This window comes from Hemicordylus capensis, chromosome 4 (assembly GCF_027244095.1).
Source record: "Hemicordylus capensis ecotype Gifberg chromosome 4, rHemCap1.1.pri, whole genome shotgun sequence".
In the NCBI taxonomy this organism is placed as follows: Eukaryota; Metazoa; Chordata; class Lepidosauria; order Squamata; family Cordylidae; genus Hemicordylus; species Hemicordylus capensis.
In genome coordinates, this window is record NC_069660.1 from 151,552,838 (window position 1) to 151,565,528 (window position 12,691).

Genomic DNA, 12,691 nt, shown 5'->3' on the forward strand with positions numbered 1-12,691 from the left:
TTGAAATGTCACCCTTAGTTTTGTCTTTTTGCAAACTAAACTTTGGTTTACTTCTGGTTTACTCCACTGTTGGAAAACAGATGGCATTATCTCACCATTCTACAAAATGAACATGGAATCCATTAGCCAAGTGGTGTCCCTTCTGGATATTTAATGCTATCTAATAATAATGCAACAACTGGAATCCCATTAATCATTTTTAGTTCCATCCACCCATGGGGAGAGGAGAGTAGTACAACTGCTTTGATATGGATTCAGAAAAATATTTAGAACCTGTATTAGTGGACTAGATTTCTGGCCATTTGCTTTCATCAATAGCACCATTTGCTATTTCTGATTTCTGGCCATTTGTTTTCTGGCCATTTCTGGCCATTTGCTTTCATCAAAAGACACAAGGGCCACTAATAGCTCCACACATGGCCAATACTGGAAATACCTGATCCATGGGGTTTCTTTCAAAGAGTACTTTTGGCAATGCAGTCAGTGCACAGGAAATTGTCATCTCTTCAACCTAAGCCCAATTCTCATGTTTTGAGGAGGTCTGAGGGACCAAAGTCCTCAGAAGAAGGGATTGACAGATGGGGAAAGCCTATGAGAAGAATAAGGGGTTAAGCCTACTAGGTCCCAGCATAGCAAAACAGAAGTGAGGAAAGCATAGGGGCTAAGTTGTGGGGAGAAGCAGTTGGTTGGCATTCTAATTCCTGAGTTAATCCATGGCAGCAGCACAAAGTAGCCTGCAAGGTAGGTCAGCACAGATTTCAACAGGAAATAACCACAGTCTGAAATTATTTTATACTTACAGCATCCATGTAGGTTAGCTGTTCGGCCACAAGGTCTTCTGGGAAAGAAGAGAAGTCTTCCGATCCACTAGTCTCCATTTGTTTGTCAAGGGCAAGGGTCTCATGGATTCCATCTGTCCAGAATATAATAATAATGTGAGAATGTATAAAATATACCTTCTGATCCTATTTCATTGAGCAGTGTGTTTATTTATGGATTATTACTATTACAATTAAAATAAATATATTTCATTTATGCAATGCAAAAAAGGACCAAATGACGTTGAGGCCTTGCTGTGCTGAATATAATACTGAGCCATAACGTAAACTCATGGTTGCATACCCATCAGTGAAAGATGCAGGCAGAAAGAAAAGACAGTTGGAAGCCTAGTGGCCAATAGTAGGTAAAATGACTCTTCTTTTAAATGAGGCCCTATTAATTGTCCATCCCCCTGGATGAAGATTTCCCAAAGGAGTTGGGACAGAAATCCCTAAGTCTTTGGAAAATAGACACCCAAGGAATTCTATGTGGCTTCTCTCTCCCCTCTGGCACTGACTCACCTAAGCCACTGGGAAGTATAGGCATCTCCTCCTGTGTGGAGGCAGGAGCCTAAAGGAAAATTCTTTTGCACAGGCTCTACTAACATACATGGGAGTTGTGATCTTGAGCAGCTCCTATACATTTAAATAGGGCTGGCTCTCAGTGGGTTGTACCTAAAGATAGCCCTGCAATGTTATTTATTTTATTTATTATTTAACACATTTTTATAATGCCTATAACCAGGTCTCAAGGAAGTTTTTCATACAGGGCTTTTAAAGCCCTTTAGCTTGCATCTCCTCTGGAATGGAGGGTGTGCGTCATTCACATATCAGGCAGATTTACCCCAAAGTCCCTGAGAGCTATCAGAGAGCACTTCACACACAATTTGGTTTTTTCACTCCACATTAGAGTGCAGCCTGATTTATATCCGGGGTAAAAAAAAATCCACTTTTTGCATTGGGTTTCTGGGATAACTTTGAGTTTGCAGTAAAGCCTCCCATAAAACTTCCCAGTAAAGCCTGCTGTGTGGAGAACTCCCAGGTGGTTCACAACTGGTTAAAAATCACAATTCCAGAAGAAGAAGTGCCCAGGAAAAGGCAGAGCCAGACAATGAACTACAAGGGGGTATGGAGTGAGAGAGCAGGATTCCTGAGCACGTTTTTACTGCTGCCTGGCAAGGGTAGTGAGGAAGTTGCCCAAACCTGCCTGGCTCAGGGGCTTTCCAACTTGAGTCCCCAGATGTTGTTGCGACTACAAAAACAAAAGGCCATGTCAAAGGCTATTGTGCCTGGGGATCATGGGGATTGTAGTCCAACAGCATGTGGGGCTCCAAGTTGGAGAACCTCTGGTCTAGTTTATGAGATGAGTGTTCTAACTTGAGATTAGAATAAAGAAATTTTAGTTAATTTTGTCTAATTACCTCTTTATTTAAGGAACAAATAAACTTTCTTGTCTTATCATCTGCTAAGGGGGCAGGACTATTTTATTTTATTTTATTTTATTTTACATATTTTTATACCGCCCAAAACTTACGTCTCCATTTAACACCCAGCCTTCATATTCCCTTCACAGAATCTTCCTTCCTGCCCTTGGGTTGTCTTTTAACATGCACCTGAAAACACCACAAACTCTGCTTTTAAAATGGGTTTAAACCTCGAGACAGCCACCTAATGGTGCAGCAGGGAAGTAACTTGCCTAGCAAGCAAGAGGTTGCCGGTTCGAATCCCTGCTGGTATGTTTCCCAGAGTATGAGAAACACCTATATCAAGCAGCAGATATATGACAATGGTAAACCTCTCCTGTATTCTACCAAAGAAAACCACATGGCTCTGTGGTCACCAGGAGTCAACTCGACGGTGCAACTTTACCTTTAAACCTCCACACACTTCCTATCTTCCCTAGAGTTTTTGGCATCCTAGGCAAAGTTTGATTTTGGCACCTCCTAGTGAAGGAGTGCATAATCCCAGTTGTGAAGAGTTGTGAAGGTTGCTATCTCGTGAAGTTGAATGTCCAGCCCACGGAGATGACCAGCACATGACTAGCCCACGCTGGTTTGAAGATACAGTGGGAGAGAGTTCCCAATCTATTACTGTGGGGTGGGGTGGGGGTGTAACACTTCAAAGATGAAAAGTTGTTACTGTTAATTTAGAAATCCGGTCTGAGACCATTTCTTTTTGGAAATGAATGCTGAAGCAGGAAATTCAAACGAGGGAGTGCAGCAGCTTACGAAAATAGCTGTTTATTGGGGGCTGAGGTGCAAAGAGCAAAGACAACTCTGTATTGTGGGTTACAGAATATACAGGTCTTTTCAGGAGCAGTATTACATATGACAATTAGGATGGTCTGCCCAAAAGGGCCGCTGGACCCAGTAGGGTTCCAAAAGGCCTTGGAGGGTTTTGAAGTTGGTGCTGCAGGTGATTCTGTCAATGCCCTGGTGGGAACCTGGAATAAGGAACTTGCCAGAGCAGTAGACATGATTGCTCCTAAGCGTCCCTCCAGACCCGCTTCAAAATCGGCTCCTTGGTATACCGAGGAGCTGCGAGGGTTGAAGTGGCTGGATAGGCGACTGGAGCGCAGGTGGAGGAGAACTCGGCTTTGTGTCTAATTATGTTCCACCCTTCTCCCATATCTCAGAGCTGTGTAAACATTTTCATGTAGATCAGTGTGGGCCACATCTTCCTCCTGCAGTCTGAGAGCTGGAGGTGAAAAGACAGTTAAAGGTTCAGTTACATCAAGGGTGGCCAACTTGAGGCTCTCCAGCTGTTGCTAGACTACAACTCCCATCATCCCTTGCTGTAATAAACTGTCCCTGGGTTGATGAGAGTTGTAGTCCAACCACAGCTGGAGAGCCTCAGCTTGACAACCTCTGAATTCTATGGATACAGTACTTGAAGCTAGTGGACAGGATCCAACAGGCTACTTGGGCTCCTGCAGGACCTAGCCCAGTTGAATTTCCAAAAAGCTGAGCCCTCCCCTCCCTGCCATGGCACAAGCTGCTTTGGAAATCCCCCCCCCCCGGTTCAAAGAATGGTGCCATGTGGCAAGGAGGTGGGGGCTGCTATTTGAGAAAAATATGTTGACAGCTTCCTTTGGGTTCACAGAATTAGTTTCACAGTCCTTGGGTTCCTGCCCTATGTTTGCTCAGACTGCGTAAATTGCCTGTGCTTTCAAAGCTTTAAAAATCTGTATTGTTGTATCACAAATTCTATCTATCCACCCACTTATGAGCAACATAAAAATACTGCTTGAATGTTATAAAGTGAACAGAGCATCTGGTTTAAAACAAACATAAGCAGCTCCTATGTCCCCAAAGCTATCTGCATTTTTTAATTTGCATGAGCTTCCTTTGTGAATTCAGGATTTGGATCAAATGTTTTCATTGAAGCACTGCAACTTAGTTAAGAAACACTTCAACCTTTTCACCAGGAAATAAGTACAGAGGAAGGTTGCTGGGCCAGCCTAGCTCCTGTGCCTGGGAGGTTCTGTGGGAACCATCGCTCACCCTGAGAAGATCTAATTATAGATCTCAGTATTTAGGCTTTCTTTGTTTGATCTGCTGGAACCAAATCCAGAAAAGAACATAATTAGACACAAAGTAGCAGCACTTGTGGAGTCAGGAATTTCTGATGAGAAAAACCATATAGGTTTTGATGCAGTAGACTCTTTAAAAATGAAAAAGTAAATTTATCTGGCGCCAAGTCTGACGAGCAGCACAATTCAGTCATAATTTTTGGAGCATTCAAGTAGGTGAACTTTAAGGAGGAACAGAAATACTGGTCTTTATTGTATTCTTTTCTTATCTCGCATTATCGCTTCCTGACTATTTCCTGCTGCTTTTCTGCGAAAGTTGGATACTGAAATTGTTACGTTCATCACCCCAGCCAAATTCCAATAACCTTCTCGCTATGCTAATTATGCTCATAGGAAACCTCCTGTCTCGGGAAAGGGGGTGAGGCTATTTGTCAGACTTGACACGGCACACAGCATTCCAGTGTCACTACCGCTCACAATTGTTCTAGTGGCTCTTTGACCTGGTAACGTAAATTTTCCCTTTGTCCTTGGATGTCAGCAGCTCACCACTCAGATAGGAAAAAACAGCCACAGACGCTTCCTTTGTCATGACAGCAGCTGAGGCAAGGAGTTTCGTGACACAAATGCTGTGGTCCCCAAAAGCTTGTTTAGTCCCAGGAAAGTCATCTCAAAGAGCTATTTTAGAAGTGAAGAATCTGTTTTAGGGACAGCTATGCATTTAATTTGAAGACCTGAGAGTTGCAGTTAAGCCTAAAGTCATTCCAACAACTCCAAAACAGTTTTTCTTAGAAATACTGGCTTTTATCATTTTCATTGAGAAGTTCTAGGCATGTGACTTGGTGATACAGTATATATTTGAGTTCTCATCCTACTATGGAGCAAGAGCAGATCATTGATTTATTAAGCGCTTTGTTCACAGTATCTACTCTCTGACTATCCTTGTAAACCAATTGACATGAAAGTGTTAAGCATGTCAAAGCAGTGCAAAGATGTATCACTTTTGAATAAGACGTTACCTTTTAAAATATTCTGGAATAGTACAACATACTTACTGTCATTTACCAGTTCTTGCTTCTGAAATTGTTCCAACAGGTGTTGTGCCCTTCTTTCTGGGTCTGATCCTGGCATGATCCGTGTCAGATAATCCAACAGTTTCCGCAAACAAAGGTAATGGGGTGGCTCTCTGAAATCTTCAGAGCACTGGTCTAACCAGGCTCTCAAGATGGACGCTATTGCACTAGAAAAAAACAAAGCAAAAAAACAAGCCCACATTGTAAAAGGTCAGATATGTCAGTCAGAGTTCTCAAACTATATTCCAGTGAGTCAGCACCAGCAAACAAAAAATTACTAGAGCCCAAAATTAGAAAAAGCGGGAAATCCATGGAGCCATGGTCCCTAGACATGAGTGTTCCCTGCTAGTCAGTTCCCACTGTGAATACGGCACACTTCACTACACTCCATTCAGCAAAAAACATGAAGAGCTAGGTTTTCTTTTTTAAAAAACAGAGGATTCTACCCCCACCCCTCAAATCTGCCATTTGCTCGGAATCAGAGGTGCTCTAACCCCCAGACTTTGGGACCCCAGTCCATGGCCTCCAAGGTCTGGGGGGGCCTCCAAATGTCTGGGGGGCCTCCTATAATCACCCCGCGCCTGGCTAACTTACGTGCCATTTTTCTTTTAAACAAAACCACCACACGACCAAGGGGAGGCTGCGGGGGTGGGGGGAGCATCACAGGCTTGTACTGGTCTTTTTCTGAACTGCCCAGGCACGCTTCACAGTTCACAGCAGCTGCTGGGCAGAGAGAACGTGCCCAGCCGTCACTCCCCCCATTGCCACGGGGTGGGGGGGAGGAGGTCGACTATTCAGCAGCTTTGTTTAAAAAAAAACCCCAGCACTTAGTTTAGCTGCAGCAGGAGTCCCCCCCCCCAAGTAGTTTTTGGGCATCCAAATCATCTAGGTGTGCCCCTGCTTAAGACCTCTGATAGGCTACTGAAGCGTCTAAACAGTTTTAAAGCTAGGGATAAAGGTGCCCTTTTAAAATTTTATTGGTTTTTACAATATCTTAACAATCCCATTACATCTAATTGAGTAAATATTGACTTCCCACTCACCAATCAGCACGATTCATTAACTATACAAGTCAACCATTGCTATAGTAATTCAAAACATATATCCTACACATTGCAAACTCGATTTTACTCTACCCAACCTGCTATTATTACTAAATTTCAAACCCTGCTGAAAAATCGATATTAAAAAAATAGTTCTTTAAGTATAGTAAGAATGGTTTCTGGGGATAAAGATGCCCTTATAAAAATGGATATATCTAAACTTAATAATGTGAGATGCCTCCAGGAGCATATCTAAGGAAAATAGCGCCTAAGGCAAGCACTGAAATTGTGCCCATGTCCAAACATCCAACACCCATCTTTCAGATAACTTTACCATAATATCAGCTCAAAAATACAATTCCAGACACTTTCAGGAGAAACAGGTTGTAAGCAACACACACATGAATACACACACACAACCACACATGTGGCACATATGTGCCAGTCACCTTCCAAGGAAATGTAGCACATCCATGTGCTGGGCATGCCTATATGTGCCAGTCACCTTCCAAGGAAATGTAGCACATCCATGTGCTGGGCATGCCTCCATATAGCTAAGCAGTTAAAGGTCTCTTTAGCAAATGCTCGGTCACCTTAGCACACCTCACTACAGGTTGCTGCCTCCAAGGAATTCAGGGATGGGTTTTTTTCTGTCCAAACAGCTTTTGCCTTAAAGGGAGATGGTTGCAATGGGAAAGCAACAGGCAGACTGGACAGTAAACTTTATGTCTAGTTTATCAAATGCACTAGTCAATCAGAATTACAGCATGACTATTCAATGTGTCTTTTAAAAGCAATTGTGTTCAAAGTAAAAAGGGAGTTGCATTGATTTTTTAAAAGACATTCTAAAATATAAATTTTTTAGAAGGCAAGGAAACTTGAGCAAATCTACTTGAGATGCACAGGCAATAAAAACTTGAGTACAACTCAGCTAAATTGAAGGGAATAATTTGCAGCATGTTAACCACTTATTTCAAAAGACAAGCCATTTATCAGTATGGTGAGATTGCACAACACAGGGATGGCAATACACTGCACATGCAACATTTCTGGGTGTGAATTCTTACAGCAGGTTTGTGTTTTTTTTAAAGCACCACACAAGTTAAAGGCAGGCACTTTCCAAGTTTGAAATCCCACAAACCTTATAATCAGATTGCTTGACAAATATGCAGATAAAGATAGAGCTCTGTATAGAGAATTAAACAGCATGCAAGTGAATATTTCCATTTTATTCCTTGCCTCCCCCTGCACACCCTTCAGTTTTGTCAGCTTACAAGGTATTAAACCAACATTATCTTTTTAAGGGATGTTTTGTCCACTTACTTTTGTGCCATCTATATCTGTTCTTTAAATGCTCAGGTCCATTGCATTCTTCTGACTCCCTAGATCAGGGGAAAAACTAGACTAGGGCCTTTTAAAAAATGGCCAACACACATGCACAAATGGTCCCTGTGATGTCCTAGGCCTTGCCAGGCCTCGCAGAGACCTTTTGAGCATGTGTGGCAACCTCCAAAATAGTCAATGAACTGATCTTTGTAGGCCTGAAATCAGACCGGGATGGGCTGCAGCGGTGTTCTAAGAGGCCGTTGGGGCAGGGCCGGATTAACATAGTAGCAAATGTAGCATTTGCTACGGGCCCCGCGTTTTCTAGGGCTCCGCACGCCTGGCTTGAACATCTGCCCCTTCTTTTGCTCTCTATTTGGTGCTCTCTGATGACTCTCCTATTGCCTGCTGCTGCCCTTTCTCTCGCCTCACTCGAGGGCATTTAAGCAATGTCTTCCTGGCACCATGGTGTTGATTGGGTTATCTATTATAACAATAGGAACAGATAGCTTGCAAAGGGGTCTCAAAGATAACTTAATCGCCAGGGAGTTGGTCTTTATTTGTTTAAAGTGTAAAAGTTTTTAAAAACATACACAGAGAGAGTAAAAGAAATAAAAGCAGTTTAGATTAAAAAACAACCAACTATTAATGCCAGGTGGAAGAAAGGAAGCTAAAGAAGATGCTAGTTGAATGTTGCCAGCGTTTTCTGACTGACTGGGAGAGGGTAAAGATAAACAATGAGAATGTGTACCTTTAAGAGGAAAAAGAAAGCCGGAAGTAACTCAGATGCACGGCAAGAGGAGTCTCAAAGTTTAGTGGATCAATTGAAGGGAGCTTGGAGGGAGATTATATTATGGTCTTGTTGGGTAAGGTCACTTATATCCTCCTTTAGTATCTAGTGCTGTTGGGAGGGAATTTGTGATCATTGCTTTTCAAGGAACTGCCAAATTTAAGGTGAGCTCCTTTCCTCTCCTCTAGAACTGAAATAACTACTGCTGCGTTGCCAACTTCATTCGCTTTACATTGGGATGCCCGTTGAAATTGTCCAAAGATAAACGGAGGCTGCAAACCTAAACACACTTACTAGAGAGTAAGGCTCATTGAGGTCAGTGGGACTTCTGAGTAAACATGCTTAGGGTTGCACTGAATGATTTGTGCATTTCCTCCTTTTAATATTAAGCATGTTAGTGTAATTTAAATGGAAAGAGGCTGTGCCTCCTGCCAAAAGATTGTCTTTTGGATACTTCTGTTTTCATGGAAGTTGCTAATGCACCTCATCATAATCACATTCATTTGCAATGCATCAACTATTTTAAATATACATCTGCTCTCCTGTCAGGCTTGCACAAGAGGTTAAACATATATTCTTAATATTGTCAAATGGCCCTTTTAATGTGATGGCTGCTGGGATCCAATATGTTCTGCACACATTGGAATCAAACATCCACTGTTGTCTGCCAAAATTGCTAATAGGTTTAGATTTCTCAAAGTACAGAATTCCTGAGAACCTTTTAATTTAAACATTCAGAGTTTTGTTCCCCACCCCCTTTCTCTTTGTGAAAATAACTCCAAAGGAAAACCCATGGTCAGGAGTCACAAAAGTGTGTGTGTGTGTGTGGGGGGTGTCTCTGTGTGTGTGTGTTTTGCAAAGTTTGTTGACTGGCTGGCTCAGCTGAGTGGAGGCATGAGGTGGTTGGTGGGGGGGCACTAGGCAAATGAAAAAATTGAATTACTTTACTATGCAAGAAAATAATTTATGTTTCAATATTTATGTGCATTTTTTAAATTTGGGGCCCTTTCATAACATATGCTACAGGCCCCACACTAGCTTAATCCGGCCCTGCGTTGGGGGGAGGGGGAACCTTTGCAGACAACCCCCCCCCCGTGGCCTTTAGGAAGCCCCCCAAAGGGGCTACAGGTTTTTGTTTTGTTTTGTTTGAAATAGGGGTGTGCACGGAACCGTCTGGCCTGGTTCGGTTTGAGGCCAGACTGGCCTTGAACGGAACCGGGCCAGTTCGGTCCGTCCCCCATCGAAACACCCCTGGTCTGGTCCACGGTCTGGTCCACGGACTTTTTTTTTTAAATTGAGATAAAAAGTAACTACGTGTAGCCCCTTTGGGGGGCTTGCTGTAGCCACGGGGGGGGAGGGTGTCTGCGAGGGTTCCCTCTCCCTCCGCCAGTCTTCCTCATCACCACCGTGACCGGGTAAACGTAGTCTTTTTGGCCCTTTCGGGCCTCCGCTGCTGCACATGCACAAATGCCCTCTGTGAGGCCTAGCCAGTTCTAGCCGGCGGTTTGGTTCCGGTCCGGACAGAACAGTCCAGTGGGGGGGTTGGTTTGATTGTGAATCCACGAATCCCCGGACCAAACCATCGGACCAGTTCTGCACATCCCTATTCTGAAATGGGCATTGATTTCTAACAGGTGATTAATTATTCGTGGGGCCTTGGACTCAAAGAACTCTAGGATCTTCTCCCATATATAACAAGTACCACATCATTAACCAGATATGAAAACATATTAAAATGGCACAAAATTACATGGATTATTAATAATTAATAGTATTAATAATAATTTATTTTATATACTGCCTGACTCCAGAGACTCTAGGCAGTTCACAAAAATAAATATAATAAAGACACAATAAAACAAACTGTTAAAACAGCAATTTAAATCAAAGATTACTAAACGCCTGGCTTTAAAAATGCATCTTAAGGGCTCTTTTAAAAGCTGGTAAAGATGTTAAATCACAAATGTCTATAGGGAGTGCATTCCACAGCTCAGGAGGGACTACAGAGTCGGCCCGCTCTCAAGTTGCCACCAGATAAACTGGTGGCATCCTGAGACAGACCTCTCTCGATGACCTTAATCTGTGGTGGGGATCACGCTGTTGCCAGCAACACTTTTCTGTGGGCTCCCAGAAGCCTCTCTGCTTATGTCCGAGACCACAGGCTTGTGGTTCTCATTTTTAACATGCTCAGGAGTCTCACGGGATCATGGGCTCCCTATTTGTTGGCATATTGGGAACCAGTCGCTTAGCAGGCAGTAGGAAGGTCACCCCCAGATTCAACAGCTGCCAAGCAAACTGAAAGGGGATTAGCCTCACGCCTTTTCCTATATTTGGGAATGTCCAAGTAGACTCTGGAGTTAACTTTCGGGTCAGCCTCCTCTCAAGGACTGTCTGTCCAAACACTGGCTCCTTTACTCCCCCCCCCCCCGCCACCCTCCCTGCAGTTGCCTCAAATAATCTAAATCGCCTCAGCAGGAAAGTCAGATGAGGCACAGAGAATGCAACTCCCTTCCCATCACAAAGGAGCTGAGTGGGCAATAGGTGTACTTGTTAAAATACTCATTGGTTTACCAGGTTCTTCTGACTTGAGAGATACCATACTTGCACATTAGTGATCTACATTTACATACAGGTTGTTCTTGACCCATTCAAATCATTGTGTTTTAGTCAAACACAGCAAACACAGACAATGAATCCTTTTGAGATTTTGAAATTGCCCTTCCCCGGAAAGAAGAGCAGCCGGCATTTTGCCTCAGGACACAATTTGGGCTATAATGCCCCTAGTTTCTTGAATCAGTGTGTTTCATTTGGTTTCTACACCTTGGAGTCACCCACATTTTGGATGTTAGACCTGGCACCTGCTATAACATCTAGCCGTGCCTTGCTCTGCATGCCAATCATGCTTCCAGCCTCCAGATCGCCCTTCCATGCTGGCTCGATCCTTCCACCTTGCTTTGCTGCCATGAGGAGCTGGCTACATGAGAACAGACACCTTTTGGATTTGCCTCGCTACCTAATCCTCAAGCTGCCTTCGGTTTTTCATTGCCTGCTTCCATCCCTAAGGAAAGAGGTCCTTTGGTTGCACCTGAGCCACAACAAAATCACAAGATCATTTAATTTTTTCTATGTGAACCACCTTGTGATTGTTTTTAATGAAAGTCGGTATAGAAATGTAACAATAAATAAATAAAATAAATACATTTGTGGGATATCTGGAGGCCAGGATGCATTTTCCCAGCCTCTAGAATACCGCATGGCTCACAAAAGCGCCGGTCATGTGGGTGCAAGAGCTACACGTCCCAGAACCATGCCAGATCATCTGGGAGGAAGGGAGATGCCGTCCTGCCTCTTCTCCCTTCCCCAGCACTCTCAAAGGTCGGGCATTTGACCTCTCCTAGTATCTTCAGGTTATCCAGCTGTCTTCCATAATGTAGGGCTGATTCTCACCTTCATCAAGTGAAGTCTTGCCCAAGAGTCAGCATACCTGAGGTTTAATCCCTTCTTGTGTGACATTAAATAAAGAATTATGTGCACAGGTACAGTTATGGTAAGCAAGCACAACTAAACCAGAAAGACAGACTTTTCTTGTTATTCTTAGAACACATAAGAAAACACAAACTCAATAGTTTTAAATATTTTAAGCTTTACAGCTCAACCATTGAGGATATAAACATCACAAAGGAGAACAGAAAATTGCTAATCAAACAAGAAGCACATGAACAAGCCACCGCAGCTGGCAAGATGGTGGGAAACACTTTATACTCATCCCCTTTCTGAATGGTAGTACACACACTAGTTTGAAGGGGTGACTCAGCTCCTGCTCTCTGACAGTAAGCCCTAAAGGCTGTGGGACCTATCAGCTTACATTCTGAATACACATGCCAGAAACAGGGGTGAAAGAAAGGTGTCACTTTCACTTCCAGTTTGCCGGCAGTATTCCATTCTGTTGCTCAGAAGGCTGGTTTCTTTCTTATAGAGCAATTTGGAAGACTACAACCCTGCCAATACATTTTCCCTGCCATTTTCAAGGAGTGCCAAAGCAGTGGCATAACCACCATTGAACAAGCAGGGACAAATGTACACTGATGTACAGGGCTCCCCCTCACCCCAACACC

General features: G+C 43.3%; 1 protein-coding gene across 8 annotated transcripts in view; it reads right to left on the reverse strand.

Annotated features, from left to right (window-relative positions):
* The window catches only part of RGL1 (ral guanine nucleotide dissociation stimulator like 1), a 190,225-nt gene that overhangs the window by 40,343 nt on the left and 137,191 nt on the right, over positions 1 to 12,691 (reverse strand). For all 8 annotated transcript variants that reach the window (XM_053245816.1, XM_053245817.1, XM_053245818.1 and 5 more), the window contains 2 exons: positions 5,403 to 5,587; positions 801 to 913 (listed from right to left, as the gene is read on the reverse strand). In XM_053245816.1, coding sequence (XP_053101791.1) covers positions 801 to 913; positions 5,403 to 5,587 — 298 coding nt within the window. The remainder of the gene's footprint in view (positions 1 to 800; positions 914 to 5,402; positions 5,588 to 12,691) is intronic.